Genomic DNA, 20,404 nt, shown 5'->3' with positions numbered 1-20,404 from the left:
TCCAGTCTGCCAGATGTTGAATTACCCTGAACAATATAATTTTGCATGAGTGTGATTGTGCATTTGGTCTGATTGCTGAAGAGACTGTTAACAGTTGATTTTGATCGCTGGTTTTCTCAAACATCAGCAGAAAATCATAGGAAAACCCCCTCTCACTCGTATTCATGTCTCCTATTCGCCCTGATCAACTAACCCTTTCCTCTGCCCAGTCTTACTTATCCGAAGTGGGTCCCGGAGGCCGGAGTGGCTCTGGTTCCTCTCCCAGAGGAGCCTGAGCTAATCGTCTCTGAGCTCGAGCAAAAGGAGCACGTCTGTAATCCTGTAGGTTTATCAGCACAGCGGCCTGGCCTGTCCCCGCTGACAGATAGGATGGAAAAAGCTCCAAGCAAAGCCAGGAGACAATGGGCCAAAGACTGCAAATCATTTACAACAATGCCTCAATGACAAAGCCACTGACCTTAAACTCTGAAATATTTGTTATCTGCAATGAGGTCATCAATTGGATGTTGCAGATTTATTCCCAGCAGTGCTTCTAAAGCCATTATTCACAGCATCCAGCTTATTTGTTTTTGTAATGGAGGACTTAAAATGGGCGTGCGTTTATGTCTCTCTTGGCCTAAACCGCATTACTGCTATAGCATCCAATTTAGGAAGACAGATGAAGCTAAATAAGAGGTGCAGGCAGGCACGCCGCCATCTAAGATTAGCAATTTAATAACTGGGTACCAGCAAGGCCATTTCTACATAATGTGAACAATATATTTTCTTTCTCCTCAAACAGATGTATTATGAGATAAGGCGTGTGCCTGTACATTTTCATTTTCACATGTGTTTTGAAGTATTCAATGGCTTCTGCCTCAAATGTCGGCCATCCATCTAGACTAACATAATTCACTGCGATAACAAAATTAGCGCTTCGAGGGGGAACCAGTCCAATATCTTTCAGCTAAGGATTGATTTACATCACATTATAAACATGAGATCCTCCAGCGAAAAGATAGATCTTTATAAAAATGAGATCTGTGACTGGGAAAAAAAAGAGACTTGCCAGGTGGTTAAGCCTTAAATCCCTTCGCAATAAAACCAGGAAAAAACAGGTTGCACCTTTCCACAACTAGTTTATCATTCATGAATATAATAAAACCGTCTTCTCAGCTGCATGGCTGGCAGACGAATACGTAATAACACAAACTATGTGCTGGGTTTAGAAAAATTTCATTTACTTGACAATCCTTATTAAGAAGATGCAAAAAAGAGGGGTTGAGGGATTTTGGGGGGGGTCGTACATTGCAAAATGTAGTTATTTCAATGACATACTTCATGGAGAGCGCTCACATGTTCATATATAATAATTGCACTTTATAATTATAGAGAGAGTTTGCCATATAACTCAACAGTCTGACATAAATAAATAGTATTACGTAACCGGTGCAGCCACACAGAGAACTACTCAGTCATACATCTCACACCATCAGATAGAATATAGCCCTACAAAGAAGATACTGTAAATGATTAAGGTGGCCTGCTCTCCAACGTGGCACTCGTGTACATACCCAGGTGTTGTATAACAGTGTCATAACCATCCAGAGATTATTTCATTCAAGAAAAACGTCGTAGCAACAAAAACATGCAACCGAAAGGGCACATCTTGCTTGGCCTGAATTGCCACAGTGCTGATATTCAACAGTCCTAATACATTGTGCTGAGCGTGACTATACGTTAAATCAATCAAGCTGTTAAATTACATAAGGATCTCTATGGATGCATATAACGAAACAAAATCTATTCACATTTACAAATGATGAAAATGTTTCCCCATACAGCGGCCAGGACCTTTGCATCACATTGCAGGATTGATCCAAAAGTGGATTAAAACAACAATGAAGCAGCAGAAAACCTAAAGTTCAGTTAATAATTAAGGAATGTTCACATAAGAAGCCATTTTTTGGGGGAAAAATATACAATATATTCACAAAATACGGTCCTTCCCAGATTCAAGTAAATGTCAAGGTTTCCACTTTCATATCGGCCTATAGGGGAATCACCTGCAAAACATACAGTTCATGTTCAAATGTGATGGGGGGGGAGTTGTGATGAGGTGCTCAGCATCAGTACTAAATGAACAGCAGGGCATACGTGATGGCCATTTAAGATATAAAAATAAAACACCAGAAGTCCATAAGATAAACCTGTATCTTAAGTCATGATTATCGTTCACCTTTTTTTCCGGGGCCTTCTAAAAAAAAAAAAAAAAAAACACAGCACATGCACAAACTAAAAAGGCATGTCTCATATTCCTAGATGTCAAATCTGACACACTTCCATTGTCTACAAAAGGCTCGTCACTCCTGTGTGTCCCGCTGTGTGGCAACGCGTCTCATCTGTAGACGGGGAGCTGGATGTGGGTTTGCTGGTGGTGCTCCAGTAGCTGAGGCATCCCCACGGCGTCGTAGCCGCGGCCCAGCATGCGCTCTTTGATGCAGGGAGGGTGGATCTCACTGATGAGGCACTCCAGAGACTGCAGACTGCTGCTAAGTGCTGCAGCGTGGCACAGGCTGGAGGTAGGCAGCCCGCAACAGAGGTTTGGGTCTGTGCTGTAGGCCTGGGTGTGAGGAGGGAGCAGTTGCGGGTGGAGGTGTTGATGGCGGTTTGGGTGGAGGTGGGGATGGGGATGGGGATGGGGGAGCCCCAGGTCTCGAGGCCTGGCTGCACATGTACCCGTTGCCAGCACCTGAGAAGTATAACAGTCGCCGTTAGGGGTGACGCCGTCCCAGAGTGGAGCGAAGTACTGTCCGACGGAGAACTCCCCCTGCATGGCGCCGCGGTTCAGAGAGGAGCCGCCCGCTCGCTCCTGCCCGGCGCCCACGCTGCCAGGATGTGGCCTGTACGACAGCTGCGAGGAGCACGGCAGAGGGAGGCAGCTCTCGGGGGACTGGCCGACCCCGGTCTCCCTGTGCCTCTGAGCACCATGACTCACGCCGTACATCCTCACCGCTCCCTGCTGATAGCTCTGCTGCTGCAGCTGAATGTGATGCTTATGCTGCCACACGGCGTAGTCCCCCTTCTCCAGGTACCCGGCTTTGGCTATGTCTGCGCTCTGCGTGGGGAGCACTGCCCCCGTGAATGCCAGGCTGCTCTGGGGCGGCACTCCCAGGACAAAGTCTGAGTCTGAGTGTGCCACCGCGGCCACAGCCTGCAGAGAGGGGCTGGCTCGGGCTTCTCCCCCCAGCTGCAGGGCCTGGCTGTGGGGGACTCTGCTCATCTGCCTCATCAGGCTTTGAACCTCTGCCAGCTCCGACTGGGGGGCCAGGCTCTGATCTCTGGAGGCCATCCCTGCGCTAGAACAAAGTGTCTCGATGGGAACATCGTGGGGCTTACATGAGCTTATATGATAGGCCTTGTGCCCGTGTCTGACTGTGTAGCCATTATTCAGAGGATTATTATACGGCGCCACAGAAGTCTGGCTGTTTGCGTGTTTAGTCCTCCGGCCCTCCGAGTTCTTCACCACACCTTTGCCACCCGCGGAGGCTTTGATGACGGCCAACAGACCCTGGTGGCCTCCTGAGCACGGGTGTGAATGGGGGCTGTGGCGTTGGCCTGTGGTGTCTAAGCCGTTGACGGTTTTGTTAAGCTGTTTATGTTGCGGCACCCGGACGTCGGACGGAAAGATTTTGATGGACAGCGGGCTGTTGGCGGTCCTCTGGGCAAAAGCATCCAACTCTGCAGGAGAAGGGTACCGAGAAATCATGGAGGCTGGCCCGCCTGAGGAGACAGAAACAAGTGATTAGTCTACCAGCAGCCCGGAGGCATCTTGTCTTCTTTATGTTGGTTTATTCCTTTCTACCTCAAACCTGTTTCAAGGAATAATGGCAGACATGTGGTATAAACTGATTTAAAGGAGGAGAAACACCTCCAGCACTGTTTGATCAGTGCTTAATGAAATTAATTCACTTACTTCAAACCAAAATGAGTTTACGCTGGGAAGTCAAAAGATGGGAATTGGCGAATTTAGCTGAAGTGGCTGCAATCAGATTTACTTGATCACATTTAGCCTTTAAACCAAAGTAGGAGGAGCCAAGAGGAAGCTGAGTGTAGTGCAACTGCAACAAGAAAAAAAAAATCTAAACATGGTATATTATGTTTGTTTCTCTTAGCATAAGTTAGTCATTTCTTTGATGATTTATTTCAGGAATTTGCTGAAATGCTAAAATTCTTCCAATCCACGCCACATTTTTAATTGTTCCTAACTCTCTGACTTTAAAATCACTCAAGCGTCGCCAGTTTGCTTTCTGCCGATGACATTTTGTTCCACTTTATGCTTTTATGAACGTGAACTGATTGTACTGTAAAAGCTTGGAGCCTAAACTGAGGAGAAAAAAGTCCATGGAAATGCACACGGAAAAAGAGCAAAGCACCTCTGATTGAATTGTGTGAGGGGAAAGCTGACGGGACAAACTAAGATTGGATTTAAACACTATTATTCTGGCAATTTCATGGCTGCTTAACTCCCAGCGACAAAGGAAAGGTGGAAAAGGCGCCCCATTTAAAAACAATAAATCACCGGGTAGAAATTACCACCACCTTTCAGAGTGACACTTTTATGGAATTACTGACATAAAAAGAAAAAGGTGCTGAAATTAACCTAGATCGATGGAAATCATAGCAGGCAAAAGAACAAGCCTGTAATCTGCAATAAAAAGGTGGAGGTGGGGGGTGAAGGGAGAAAAAAAAAAAAACACAACCAAAACACTTCATTTCATTTTCAATAACAAAACCAATTCCAGCTATGCAGGGGGAGAGCTCACTTGTTGTTCCCATTTGAAATTGATTTGGGAGTTCATTTCATTTCAGGCCTACAGTGAGCCTCCCGACTGTGAAAATGATTCAATCTAAAAGATCCATCTCATGAAAGAAAGAAATTGGGTGTTTAAAATGGAGGAAAAGAGGTAAGGTGGAGTGTTCAATCCATCCAGTAATCTCCCAGCGGAGCTGGAGGGACAGCACCATGGTGCCAGCAGCATGAATGCATTCTACAGAGAAATACAACAAAGCAAAAACACTGCTTATTATGTACCGCAGTGTAGTGCTGTTATAGAAAACCACGGCGTTTTGGGATGTTGGCGAGGTGTTCAAACTGTATGCTACATGAAGATGTGAGAAAGAGGTAACTGGGGGGGAGAAACAGCTGCAATAATGCTTTATGGCCTTTGGCTAAAAGCTGAATATTCATGACCATAAATGAAATGTAGGAGAGGTTCGTATCCACCCGAAAGGAGCTTAGATGATGACAAGCGATGACACGTTTATATATGATCATACATCTGACGCACACCGCCATTGACATCACTGAACAAATCTATTTTCTGCCTGGGATAAAACTGCTCAATTACCGGAGATGGATAATTTAGCGAAAAACAAGCATTTTTTTGCGTTTTCCTGTTCAGTTAAAATGTCGGCTCGGAGCCCCCCCCCACGTGCTACGATCGGCTCGCTGTTCCATAAACACTTCACTCTGAATTCTAACGCATCTTCACAGGGTGTCTGATATAGTTAGTCCAGAGATTACAGCCCTGTCAGAGCTGGTGGAGACGCAGCTGCACTTCCCACTGTGGCTGCCTTCATGTGGCACTGTGAAAACCTAATTAGCAAACAGGCCTTCCCCACATAGTTATCATCTGAGGACCACGACTGTGACATATGCGTATATAAAAAAAAGGGATCACTTAAGCTGGTCCCGAACAGAAGCGAGCCACGTGAGGCTAAAACGGAGATCAGAAACAACACGGCCAGCATTAAAGCTGCTCTAAATTACAACCATAGGTAATTGTTTCAATCTCGAGGACTTTAATACCAATCAGTGGTGCTAAATGGCTGTAAACTGAGCACAGCATGTGCTTGGGAAAGCGGTGGCTTTCCCAAAGCATGTGGCGGGCGGTAGTAAAAGTACATCTTGAAGTCATTCTTCACAATATTCACTCCCTTCGCTAGAGCTTCCTGCAAAAACACACCGAGCGGTGTCTAAAATGTGTGGTTCATTAATTACAATCTTTTACTGGGAGAGCTGAAGTTCTCTCGTGTAGCGGCGGCTGTCTCGCCAAAACTCTCTACATGAAGGCGCACTGCAGACTCGTGAACGCGATAATTGACGACAGGTATTTAAGTCTCGCTTCTATGGTTCTGTGCAGGTGTCCAAAGAGCTTAATTGCAGGGTATTTAAAAAAAAAACGTGTGCATTCGTCACTCCCAGCTCACCTTTATCCTAAGAACGAGCAAGCAAACAAGCATCTTATGTATTATTAGGCTGCAATAATTACATTTAGTCAGCCATTTGGCTCTTTTACATCCCAGGCATTTGGAACGGCAGTAAAAACGCTCCAGAAAATAACAGCAGCCACTTTTCCCCGAGCAGCCTCGCCTGGGAGCATAATGCAGTGCTTACAAATTCAAATTCTCTGACCTTTAATATTCCCACCCCCCACTTGCTTTTTTTGAATGAAGTAGGTTATGTAGGATTGAAAAACTGCTTGTATTTTTCTTTTCCCTCAAACATCTGCATAATAACACTGACGGGTGTTGCATCCACGACCCTCCGATGATTTAAATGGACCCCGCCATTCAGGCTCCGATGTTTTCTTGGTTGGAACGGGCGCCGCACATTAAACATGCTGCTCAAGTGTTGTGGCACCATGCTGAGTGAAACTGGCACACTTTCACAGGAAACACCTAATCCTGATTTCCTCTTTCCATGCAGGGGACATGCACAGTTGGGGGTGGGGGTGGGGGGCGCAATTATAAGCTCTCAATCACCACCAGGCCTGATTTATTATGTTTGTGCGATGTGGATTTGTGTTTTATATAAATATTAGGATGGAAATACTCTGGAGGAATAAAACATTGGGTCCTTACCAAACCGTGGTATCTATATGGTCTTTCATAACCCCCCCCGATTCCACCCCCATACGATCCCACTCGACGCTTACTGCCACTTTAAACTGGCTAATCTTTTTCCCGTGGTCACACTTGAAGCCACCCCCCCATATTAAAGAGGAGACCTCATTGTTTCAGAGCAGTTTGAGTTAATCACTAATTTATGGGCTAAACAAGCCCCAGAGGCAGGGCTGGGAAAAAAAAGGCAGTGGGACACGCTCTTTGGGTTTTCAGAAACCACGGCTTCCACGCCCGGAGGGCCTATAAGAGAGCCATTAGAATGACCACTATGATCCCCACGTGAGACAAAACAAAACTCGTTAATATCCATACATGTTGGCTGAACCGCCAGCAGAGAAGAAAAAATCCCACAGGTCGCTGATTGTTATGCTGACGACTTATTGGGAAACACGTTGGTGAGATAACGTGTTTATGAGCGTCTAATCCTCAGCAGGAACGCGGCGGCGAGAACAGCCAGTTAATTACAGAACAGTGCTTCTCAGCAGGACCCAATACGTATTTACCACAACAATAATCCTGATATTTAAAATACTCCGGCCTACCTTAATAACCAGGGGGCTGAGCACAGCACGTTCCCAACGTATTTAAAAACATCTCTATCGCCAACCGCCTCCGTGCACCCAGTTGGCCCAATAAGCCCAGTCATTAGAACCATGTAATTAATTGGCCCTGACTTCATTCATCTCTTTGAGATGAGCTTCAGCAATTGACTATCTGCTGATTAGATGCAGTAATAACATCAAAACTAGCAGCTGCTATCTTCTCCCTCTCAATTCAGGCCACAAACAAACAAAAAACATCTTTATTTGGTTGGCCTCATATATATCAATACATTCAAATTATATTGTTGATTATTTTTAGTACATTTCCATCTTTCATTTGCATTTCAAACATTCAGTCAATACAGTTTACAGCTGCAGTAGGCGATGTTTTAGCCATAGAGCCGTTTAAGGTGAGTCATCGCTGAAGCGCTTCTACAGTTTAAGTGGACGTCCTCCTGCTCCCCTGGTTGGATAATCACAATAAAAGATGAGAAGCTGTATCTGTTCTTTTGATGAAAAAGTACAAAACTACGTATATAAATGTATAAGGCTTAGTGAACTACTACTCCCAGAGTGCATTTTGATGAGAAACATCAAACAAACATAGAAAACGGCGAATACAAACTGCAGTTTAATAATCAAATTTAGATGAATTTGGCACAATTGCACCGTGTTTTGTTACTCAATGCTGTTTCTCTGGGTTCGTCACTGAACCTCTTATACATTAGAGCCGTTGGACTCTATGTTGATTTAAAAATATGGATTAATAGAGGTTCAATAACTGTTATCACTACTAAGCTGCAGTATCAGCAGTATTATATGTCTATGGACTTATATAACGATGCATCAATATTTTATCTCCCATGGGGTTAAAAGAAGGATGCCAGTTAATGACTCCATGTGGTTTACTCAACCTAGCAACCCAGAGGACCATTAGGATTGAGATGGGTGAAGCGGAAAAAAGCCGACGCGGGACGTGCGGACGACATATGCTCTTTAAATCCCACTCACACTCTCTCGTCGCAAACTTCCTCCGTAAACACGCGGAAATCACAAGCCTCCCTCTTTCCATGTCAGTGATCTCGACATGAAGGGTGCTCAAAGAACAGAGTAACTGTGGGGTTGAACATTTAGTTGTGTGTGCTCGAGGCGGCTCAGGCGAATGCTCCTTTGCACCAGTGTCACTCCTCATTTGTTTCTGTGCCGCTTGGCCCAGCTTGGGCAAACTTTACCCTCTCAGAGCCGGGCCCAAGTGCAGGGGCCGGCAGCGTGGGAAAAAAAAAAAAAAAACGCATTTACAGCCCCCTGCTTTCAAGCTCAGATAGCGGAGGCGAGAACATTCACTCTCAATACATAATTCCTAACGCTGCTTTCCCAGAAATCTTTCACGTGGGTTAGTGCGGCTGAGAGCTTTCATGTCCTCTGCCTTCCCATTTATTGATAGCTAAAAATGGAAATGGCTTTCAGGAGCTCAGCGGCGACTAAAGAGCGTCCCGATTTAACGCAATCCAACAGTGACTCGTTTAATGAAGAAGCCCGGGCCACACACACACTGAGCTCCCATCGGCAGGCTATTCCCCTGCGGTCGTGCTTGAAATGTCAGGGCCGAGGCTGGAGGGCGGGCACAGTCGCAGTACATAAAACTCAATAAGGGCCCCCGCAGGTAAACAGGATGAGAGATGAACCCCTGGTTCTGCCCGAGGCAAACTAGGCCCTTCTGTTCCAGCATTTAGTAGACAAGCGCTCCATTGATTCCCAATTAATATTTAATAGCAACAACAACAAAAAGACAAAAGAGGAGCGTAAGAGATTTCAAATATGAGTACAGTTGGATGCACGTTATTCGGCTAGTATTTATACGTAGGGAGAAGTAATGCAAAACACTACCCGTGTTTTTTGTCAATTAACTGCATGGTCTGTCGTCATGACTACACTCTGTATAGTCAGTGACCTCTAGATTGTGTCGGTGGGCGTCTTGTGGCCCCCGGCTAAACAAAATATTTGGTGTTTGTTTGGGTGTTGGGTTCAAACATCAACAATGTCTTGACAGAATCGCTGACTCCGCCTTTTTTAAGAATGTGGAGTCAGGTGACCATAAGTAAAGGTCTTGCCCAGAATAAGTGGAAACACCTGTGTGTGTATACCGTATGCAGGCGTCAAAATCTGATCGTTACACGGTCGTCTGAAAATAATGCTGCGCCTCAAGCACACGTTCACCTCGTAACAGACACCTAATGGAAGATTAGATTTCACGACGAATGAACGAAGATGTCCTGGAAGAAAAAGCTTTACTGGCGACATGATCGGACACAAAACACATTAACTACTCAAACAGTAACACAACACACTGCATCACCTCCACTAATAAGAACATTTTTTTTCAAGGAGCGAATCAATCGAGATGTTTCATGGCTAAGTACATTCACGAGGCTGCAATGCACACAGCCCTGGAAGTCGTTATAGATCTTCAATATAGCTTCCAACCAGAGCCGGCATGGAAGTATAAAGGCATCAGCAAATTTTTTAACGCAATTGGGAAAAGGAAAACCACAGCAGAAATAACATTGGTGGCGCTGAGATCTCATTATGTGAATCTAGACTGCAGGTCCACGACGAAAAAAGACAATTCAGACCCCTGCAGAAATAATATGGCGATGGAGCAACCTACGTAAAGAAGGCCACAAACTACATCCGCAAACAAGTCACATTCAATCAATTAATTGAAAGAAATCTAATCACAGCTGTCAGCCCGGGTTAGGTGGAGACACCCACTCGACCTTTCAGTGACAGCGGCATAATCAGTCACGATGAAGGTCAAACGACACAGACATGGAGCACAAAATGTGAACATCATTAGTAACCCTGTATGCCAGTTGATTAACTCTGTCATTTCCCGAGTCCACTTTGACCCGCGTGCATATGCGCCGAGCGAGAGCACGCTGATTAGTAGCCCAATTAACGGGCCTCATCAAGAGGCATATTCTTTGAGATTTCTAGTGTCCGCTAAAAGTCAACCGTGCTCGACGTGGACGAGTGATTTTAAAAGTACCTCAGGAACACAAGTAGCTCCCAGAACTCACCTTTGTGTGGGTACGGCTGCAGCGGGGGCACTGACAGCAGTAATGGCGGTGGTGGAACATCAAGGCTTTTGGGTGTGCAGGCCAGATTCTGCGACGACAGGTTCTGCCGTCTCTGGATACAGGCCAGCATGATAGTTATCTAGGGCTGCACACAGCCGGGGTTCACCTGCTGGAATGAAGGGGGAGAAAAAACAGGTTTGAACTCGATAGCCAAATACAATTAACAGCAGCTCTGTGAAGTTGTGCTTAGGTCAGAGGTGCTTTGAGCTAAATGCTAACAGGCTCACAATGGCAATGCTGTTGAGCATGCATACTTGAACCACGTTCATCATGAGATAATTAGTGCATTCAGAACACAAAGTACAGCTCATTATTCTTCCAGGTAGGTGATTTTGCGTAGAAATGTCAGTATCAACAAGGCAATCGATCAAAATAACACATGTCAACTTTGTGGCGGCACTAGAGGTAAACTCTAGTAGGCTTCATCCTCTGGGGACCATGAATGCCAATGCCAAATGTCATAGCAATAAATCTAATAGTTGTTGAGGTTTGCAGTCTGGACCAAAGTGGTGGAGATTGACATCTCTAGAGCGATGTTCACAAAAACCTCAGTCTGGATTAATTGATCCTGCACAGGTCTTTTGTTCATCTTTAGATTTTAAAACATTACTGTGATTAGATTAGATTAGATTAGATTGTCATTTTTAGGTCACTGGAAAGGAAGTAGATGCCAACTTTAGTTTGGAAAGACATCAAAATATACATAATACATTCAAAAATCTGTTAGATGTTGTTAGAAAACGGCCAACGCTTGCTGCTCGGGAACTAAACCCCATCTCCTCTTATTATATATACTTATTAATCACATTCAGCTACTTCAGCTTCCATCTTTGAAACTCACCAATTGAGTACTTTTACAAAATTAAAATTCCCGAGCCCCTCTTTGAGCTGCCGAGTCTGTGCATTCAAAGAAGTAATATCACTTAATGACGACGACTCTTCATCGTTACGACGGCTCCTTCCTCTCATCAACCGTGTTCTGTCGGTTGCAAATCACACGGATCACTTACAGGCATTTCTCTAACCTTATGACAGCGTGTTTCAATTCCTATCCAGCCCTGAGACCTGGGCTTATTCTTCTATAAATGTATAGCTGTATCGATCAGCAGAGGAAGCCAGAAGCAGCTTACTCCCTCAGATAGACATTTACGGAGTTAAGTATTGTCAGAGGAAATGAGTGGCTGTGTCTGACAGAGAAAAGCGCCTCGCCACAGATGTGCTGATTGCAGCAATCATTGCGGAGATAAAGCGCAGGCATTGAGGGAATATTTCAGCGATAATCGCATTTGACATTCTGTTTGATTATGTGACAGAGTCATCAAGTCTGAATGCTAGCACTGCAAAACAAAACCCCGGGCATAAAACACTTTGTCTATATGAATCAGCCTTTCAGATAGACGATCAACAAGAAATCACAGACTTGCAGGTTATTAATAATTAATAAGTCCAAAATACAGATGGAAAGAAAGGGTATTTTCATTACAATGCAGGAGTCCCCAACAAGACCAATACAAGCCTGCAGCATACATCTGTCAGATGGCCTCTCTTTCTTGTTTGCTTTTAAGGTTCTTTTTGGATTTTTTGCTTTCATTTCTCCCTCGGGGTCCAGAGGCCGGCTCCAGCGAGTCAACCGCAGAACAGAGTGTTCGGTGACGAGCTGCAGAAACACGATTACCTTCACCTCAAAAAGGAAGAAGAGACCGAGTGGCTTTCATTTTACTCGTGTGCCCACGGAAGAAAAAAAGATTCCCTCGCTCCTCTCCCTTCCCAGTGTACGGCACCCCTCCTCCACTCAACATCTGTCCCTCGGTGACAAGCCCACTTCAAACTGCTCAGTGCAACCTGTCTCATCTGAGCACACACATCTGAAGAGCTAAAAAGCCCCGCCGTGGTCAGATTCCATTTAGAAAATAATGGCAATTCCACAACAACCCTTCCATTACCACACATTTGTCAAGAGGGAGGTGCCAAAAAGATGCAGGAGCATGAGGAAGAAAAAAGGTTTCTCCAGGGAAATCCCTTCATGAGCAGAAAATGAGACATGAACTGTAATACCATCCATTACTCCCATAATTTGCTGCCGGAATAAAATACATCAAGGTGGGCATTATAATTCAGAGAGAAGCCAGCGGTGACTTAAAGAATAAGAAACTTCCACTGAAAGCAGGGGAAAAAAGGAGCTGGAAATGATGCATAAAGTGCAAGTAATGATGGGTTCTTTCATCCTGCTATGTAAATTTTAGATTTAAAGGGATTTTGTGAAAACTTTAGCTTAAAATTGCTTTCCAACTCTTAAATAAATTACAATTACCCGAAGAAAGGGAAGAGAAAAACGAGATCAGTGGGATCCCAGAATGCATATGTGGGACTAAGTTATCGAGCAATATCAATTCTCCAGCCCTCTGCGCCACAAAAAAAAGTTCCTCGCCTTGCACTTTCTTCCAATGTCATATTAGGACATCTCCCCATTGGCTGCAATAACACCGAAATTAGGGACATGGCAACTGCAAAGTCAGCAATCTTAAAAATGTCCGTATGCAGCATAGCTCAACTCAACCTTCACAAACGAGGTCAGGAATCTTTGTCATTAACATAATAGTAATGTTATCCGCTTCCATTCTTCAATAAGCTTTCCAATCAGCACCTCTGCTGCCTTTGTGACATCGAGGTGGAGGTTATGAAACTGTTGTTTCACACACATTTCCTCTGAAGCCTATTTTTTTTTTTCCAATTGCCGTGTTTCGCAAGTTCACATATTCAAAGACTTTAATAAGGAGAAAAAAGAGCACAAAGTATTATCTTCGAGGACGTCTAATCGTCTCCACTCTCGGGCGACATCCGGGCTGATAAGCAGCGTGATGCGGTCCACTGAGGGTCTGCCAGGGAGATAAAGACCACGTGCTTTGCGGTCCATCTAACCATCCCTTATGGATGGTCTTTTTTCAGCTTCCTCCCTATATGTCAGGATGCAAAAATGCATTTTTTCCCCCGCTGTCCTGGGATCAGTAATGTTAACTTTGTGAGAGATGAGGTCAACTGAAGAGCAACGAGGGCAGTGATGGAGACTTTTATAATGGCTGCTTTGGTTAAACAGGCAGATGCCTTAAATATTAACTGAATTTGAATGACATCTGTTTGACAAAAACGGTATCCTTCAGCTAGTTATTATGCACGGTACCATCAATGTACTGTTATCAACACTGTTATATTTATCCTGTAAGAAGTTGCTCCAGTCATTCTAGACTATGTGGCTCATATTTTTGAGATAATGAAGCTGGCTATGCATGATTGCCCCCCCAAAAAATACACTACAATGCCTTGTTTTTTTACCTGTTTGGCTGTCCAAAGTGGCAGCACAAGAAAATCCATCAAAGCAGGAGAAAAACAGTCCCTAAATTATACAGGGACTCAGACAAGAGCATCTGTCTGACCTTCTGGGGTCTTTATGAGTTTGCGCAACATCAAAGGTCACACTGAAGATAGAAGCAAATTGCAAAGAGAGCCTCCCTTTAAACAAACATGAAATGCACGGGGAAAAAAAAAAGATACACACTAGCTCTACACACACCCTGCCACATTCACACACACCCCCCTCCCTCCCTCCCTCCCTCCCCGCTACCATCTCGGCTCCTGTTAGCAGTTCTCAGAATCCTCGGTTAATAATTAGATGATAATGAAAAAGGTCTAAGACAAGCACCCTTTTCACTCTCTGGGTGGATTAGCATGTGAGTGCTATGCTAATGTTTTCCCTTCCTTCCACTCAGAAAACAGCAGAAGAGCAAAAGGGAAGGAGCACAAAGGCACGGGGGGGAAAAAAGAAGGTTAATTTAGGAGGAAATAGATGATTAACAAAGAGCAATTGGTCATTAGGGAAGAGAAGAAACAGGACCTCTCTTTGAATGAACATGGGCCATGAATAACAATCCACCTACTCTATAATGAATTGTATATTACTTATGGCTTTTATGTTGTTTTCCAGGTAGTCACTGCAGGAGCCTGCCTAAGTAATGGAGACCAGACATGTAGCCTGACATGCAGACAGAATTAGACAGCAGTGCCGCTGCAGCAGCTGCTGGATTCATCTCTATACACCCCCCCCCCCCCCCCCCCCCCAAACCCCTCATACATTTTTAATAGAATCTATTACTTCTGGATTAGCCGATAAGAGCTGGCCTGGTTAAATTCTATAATAGTTTGCATAATTGGTATCAGAGCGGCGTATAAGAGAGACCCAGATTCTCCTCCTTCTGTGGAGAGAGAGAAAAGAAGGGACACAAAGGTCCACATACAGGATAAACCAAACAACCTGGGGCCACTCTGCTCCACGCTGCAAGAACACTCCAGGCCTGCGGCTGATAACAATGGGCCTCATTTCCATTGAGATTAGCTTAAAAGGTATTACACCGGTGTTAAAAAAAAAGCCTTTCCTATGCGAGCACGCTAAATTTATGTTAATACAAGCGCTGGACAGTATTCAGACAAATGTCCAGAGCATTCAGTCGGGTGTAAATCACGCTGCCTTAATGGCCGGGTGTCTGCGGAAAAGAAACATTAACATTACAGTTTCTTCCGATGCAACAATTCACGGAGCCTTCACAATATGAGGGCATTTAATGCTGCAAACGCTAAACAGACAAAGAACAGACTATTTCACACACGTTTCCTCACGACAGCAAAACGCAGGCGTAATGGGGCAAAGGGTGATGTGTATAGAAATTAAACTTGTTTATATGCAAAGTCCAATCCGTAAACTTCTATGTCACATTGTTATAATATTTCAATATTTAAATTGCAGGTTTCAATTGTAGGAAAACTTTATCTATGTGCAAAGAAAGAACGAAACCCTTACATTCGCACATAAAGCTTTCTAAGGAACATTCTCAAACCATATTCTCGCTGGAATTTAACATCTAACACAGCGGCAACAATTGGTGTGAAACAAATGCAGTCCAACTCCCTGGGATCAGAGTTTGCACCATTAATTTCAGCGGTGGCAGCAGCAGCCAGCAGCCAACTGCCAGCAAGTATTTGTCTAGGAGGTTTTACAGTTTTGCCAAACAATTAATCATTTACTTTCGGAGTTAATGTGGTGCCATTTCTGCGAGACAGTCTTTCGAAGTAGCATTGGTATGATGATTAGTGGTCGACTTACCTAATATATCAATATTATATAACGTATAAGTGGGGATTCAAATATTTGTTGAATATCTGGCATTCTTTGGTTGGCGCACATTTTTCTGTGCTTTCATTTGTGCAAAGTGCTTTAATAGAGGAAATGGCTGGCGAAGATACACATTGTATAGTTGAGCAACATCATATTCAAGAGACAATAGGTTTCACTCCAGCGTTTGAATATGGATTTTTTTTTTTTTTTATGAAAATAGCAATTCCAAATGTATATGGAAACAGACTGGAAACAAATGTAGCCATTAATCCAAAACTGCACAATTAAGTCTTATCTTGGTGAGCAGCCTTGGTGGGGAGTAGGAAGCCTTGGACTGACCCAAAGCTGCCCTTGCTCGCAGACAGTGCCAAGGTAAGAGAAACACGGTGTATGGGGGTAAAGTCTGGCCAATGCCAAGGTAGCATTAGAGGTACACAGAGCTTTATCTTATCCTTATCCCAGTATGCACACTGAGACACTCTGTCAGAGAGCCATGGCTATGCTGTCCAGCCTTTAGAAAACCTTGACTTCAAAGATAACAGATGGTAAAAGAAAAGAATGGGCTTAAGGTTTTGTGGAAAGACGATTTTTTTTTAAACAGATTTCAATTAAAAGTCGGTCACTTCAGGTATGGATAGAACCATTCAACCTCTCAATGTTATCAACTGTTCAAACCAGAGAAGAAGACAAAAATCGCTTCATGTTACACAAACAATCCCGCTGACCTCCTTTCCCCGAGCCCCGTCCTCCGGCTGTTTACTTGACTGTTACGCTTTTAAGGGTCACCGATTCCTTCCAGTCATTAAAAAATCTTCAAGCAAACATGAAACTCATTAGAAACTGCAGAGAAAATGCTGCCCTGTATGGCTCTAATGTGGTGGATAACCTAATGATAAGCTTTCTACCATGCATCACAGAAACATCAAAAATGTCCGAGGGGAAGGAAAAAAAAAAAAAAAAAATCTCCCTTTGATCTCTGGACCAACTAAAAAATGTCATCATCTCAAAGCCTTTCTATTTAGGGCAAATGGTGATGCATCAATTGCAATTTGGCAGCCTTAATCATTAATTTGAAGTAATGACCGAGCGCCATCATGTAGACAAAATAAAAAAAAAAAAAAAAAAACGACTGGCGCTCCGAACAACCCTTGAGGTCCTGCCCCCTCCCCGATGACCTCGGAGGCCCAGTCCTTAACCTCCCACCCCTAACCTCCGTCTCACTCCCCCTTCATCCTATTAGAGTGAAAAGACCAATTAGACAGATTTCAAAAGATGGCAGGGTGCCTGTAATTACACATGACATCTCTTAGCAGATAAAAAGGTGATTAGAAAGGGTGCACGGGAGGAACAAGGCTTCCACATTATTCCTCTAAAACGGGCAGAGAGGTCGGTCGCATGCATTTTTCAAAGTCATTGGGCGTCTTATCTTGCGGTCTCCTAACCATGCAGGCTAATCCACAACAGGAAACTCACTGTACACTTAACCGGCCTCAAATATGAAGCTTGGATGACACGGCAGAAAGAAAAAAAAGACATGACCTTAATCAGTCCTTGCACTGGCCTGCGTAATAGTCATCCAAGTAAAAGGTCACTCTCACGGCGAGCCGTTTCCTCCATTCAGTGAGTCGGTAGGCATGGAGATTGAGTGAGCCTGGGGAAACTTCACAATAAATCAGAGCTCAGCTTCGCTCCTGATGAAGGCAAAGGGAAGCAGGCAGCCAAATGACAAATCCCTTCTCTTCACGGAGTCGGAATTACTGCCGGGGTGTGATGCGAGATCAGAGGGAAACCCCCATGGGATACCTGCACACCGACTGCTCATAACACGACACAATTTACGAGCCTCCCCCCCCCCCCCCCCCCCCCCCGAACGACTCCGGGTCCGGGGCGAAGCGCATTTCAAATAAACAGGCAACATATCAAGATGTCATTAACACTGGCGATGCAAGAAACAGTGGTGTCTAGATTATATGACATGAAAAGTAGCCAAACTGTGGATGTTATCATGAATAAAGCAAGACAATATCATTAATGATGATCATTTTTATTATGACATTGTGGTAAATCAAAAGCCACAGTGCCATAATTTGAATGCTTAAAGAAATCATAAAACAGAAAGATCCGCCTATTCTTATGCCTCAGAATGAAAATATATGGTTTTTGTTTAGAAAACAGCAACACACACACACACACACACACACACACACACACACACACACACACACACACACACACACACACACACAAATAAAGAAAGAAAAGGGCTCGCAGGCTTTCCTTCTGTGCCTCCGGTGGGAAGCAGTGACATCCCATCTCTCTGGGTAATAAAGGAGCTGGCACAAACAGGAAAAAGCATGCAGGGTAGAATTTCACACCTGGCCAATAATCTATAGGCCCCTCTTTGCTGCGGCTAACCTTCAACCTCGGCTGCCACCGGTGCAGTGAGGTGCGATGATCCCACCTCCGGCTTCCAGACAATAGAAATGGAAACCTTCAGAGGCAGCTCTGAATGACCGATAATATACTTCAAAGCACTTCCCGTAAAGCGCCTTTCACTGCGCGCAAAGCCGTCGTCCCAACCAATGAAGAAGAAAAAAAAAGAGGATGAGGCTAGAAACTGGATATTTGGCTCACGACAGAACAGTTTTCAAGGGGGGTGGAGAAAAAAAAAAAAAACACATTTAGAAACTGGAGATTTGTTACGCAAATAACCAATTCCCCTACTATTTGCTATAATAAACTGTTGAACACCTTTTTTTTTTTTTTTTTTAAGGAAAATAGTGTTCCATGAATAGTGACTATAAATGACAAACCTTATAGTTGGTCTCGGCCCATATAAACACACATTCGCCGGGAGCAGGACACTGATATATAGCCGGGGCGAGACGCTCCTCTCCATTAGAGCGCAGCGGGCATCTTTCACCACTTTAGCGCTGTCGTCTTCAAATCAGGGGCGAATCCTGACATCACACACACACACACACGCACACACACACACACACGCACACACACACACACACACACACACACACACACACACACACACACACACACACACACACACACACACACACACACGCACCGACGCGTCTCTACAACCCTGCTCTCACGCTGTTATGTCGCTGTAGTTACACAGTCACAAACGCAACACGGCCTGTACAACAAACCCACAGAGTCCCGTCACATTGATGAGAAAGGTAATGAGTGTCTTACAGAGTTTGGTCTTATCATAAGGCTTGTTTATCTTTGGCTCGCCGCGGCTGATTGGCTGCTCTCTCCGGCTCGGAAGGCGTATTTCCTCCGCGAAAAGCAATCTCTCGCCACTGATTTCGCGAAACCTCCGGAGAAATATCCATTGATGACGCCGGCCCGTTAGCTGCGCGTCCCCGACACGTCCGCCGACCCGCGGAGAGGATAGCGTTTCACCGACTGCGTTCTCCGTGCAGCTGCCTGCGTCTCATCTCGGCAGGCGTCCAAGCTGCTGGTGTGTGTGTGTGTGTGTGTGTGTGTGTGTGTGTGTTTGCCACAGGGAGTGATGTCGGACTGGAAACAGTCCCCCTTGCGCTGTTGAAAACCGGCTCTGGGCCAATCAATCAGGGCCGTGTTTAAGCATATTCCCACGGCTCGGCCAATCGGGTGGCAGGGAGGGCGGCCGCTGTGCCGATGCCGGAGCCGTCAAAGTAAGCACGTTGCTGTTTCGCGGAGAAAATTAAAGGGGAAGAACGTGTGATGTGACGAGCCCCAAAACAAAAAAAGCAAGTTTGTGGTCTAACTTGAGCCCTGAATCTCAAATCAGCAGGTTAACATCATTATAATTAACCAATGCTGACACTGTGTGCAATTTTGATATAGGCCTAATATATAAAAAAAATATATATACTCATATTTTAATATAATTCAATTATTTGATCTCTTTCCTACTTTGTACTGCAATAACGTCCTCTTATGCCATCAAAGTTTATCCATATAACCGCTTTATACTGCTGGTTTAAATACTGTTCTGTAACTCTCCAAGCAAATGCTGTGTAATGAATGTAGGCTCATGGAGTAAATGTGTAATATCACCCTTTGACATGTATTGAAATATCGGCACAAAGCAGCACAACATGGGAAAACTCAAGTAAACTATAACCCACAAAATTGAAGCCTACTTCAGTAAATGTACTCAGCTACTATCCACCATTGATTTGGAGACACAGGGGAAGACACAATACCCTATATATACTCTAAACAAAACAAAAATTCAACTATCTGTGGAAAAGGATTCACAAGCACAAATACTATAAAATATACAAGAAAACGTCTTCAAGTTAGTCAAATTAGGGAGGAACGACTCATCTAACTCTCAACAAACAATCATGTATTTGTTTTCAGCATTTTCCATCCTCAAAGGCTGAACTAGACTTTGAACGCCCGCTTGTCAATATTTAACACACATTGCTGCAGGGCTCCGTACACGAATTAATCTCCCCGATAAACATGCGATGATGGAAACCAGTCATCAAGGCAAATTCTACCCTTCAAAGACAGGTTTTTTTTTTGTTTGTTATTTTCCGGGAAAGACAATTGAGTGCACACCAAGAGATTTGCAACAGACATACTCGCTCTGA

At 44.3% G+C, this 20,404-nt stretch overlaps 1 protein-coding gene across 5 annotated transcripts; it reads right to left on the bottom strand.

Moving 5' to 3' along the window:
- Positions 1–99: 99 nt before the first annotated feature.
- LOC311029396 (protein FAM222A-like) lies at positions 100–19,297 on the bottom strand. 5 transcript variants are annotated; one of them, XM_084034524.1, is made up of 4 exons: positions 18,819–18,975; positions 18,608–18,754; positions 10,571–10,739; positions 100–3,762 (listed from the first exon to the last, which is right to left on the bottom strand). In XM_084034524.1, exons 3-4 carry the CDS (start codon positions 10,698–10,700, stop codon positions 2,378–2,380), a joined length of 1,515 nt encoding a protein of 504 aa, XP_083890650.1. In that variant the 5' UTR covers positions 10,701–10,739; positions 18,608–18,754; positions 18,819–18,975; the 3' UTR covers positions 100–2,377. The 5 variants fall into 5 exon arrangements, with proteins under 5 accessions (XP_083890650.1, XP_083890651.1, XP_083890648.1 ...); XM_084034525.1 differs by having other exon boundaries at positions 18,823–18,975; XM_084034522.1 differs by lacking the exons at positions 18,608–18,754; positions 18,819–18,975 and adding an exon at positions 19,008–19,297.
- Between the last annotated feature and the right edge of the window lie 1,107 nt (positions 19,298–20,404).

Source organism: Eutrigla gurnardus, assembly GCF_963514095.1.
Source record: "Eutrigla gurnardus genome assembly, chromosome: 19".
Taxonomy (NCBI): domain Eukaryota; kingdom Metazoa; phylum Chordata; class Actinopteri; order Perciformes; family Triglidae; genus Eutrigla; species Eutrigla gurnardus.
Note: the sequence above shows the minus strand (reverse complement) of the source record. Positions and strands in the feature narration are given on the sequence as shown.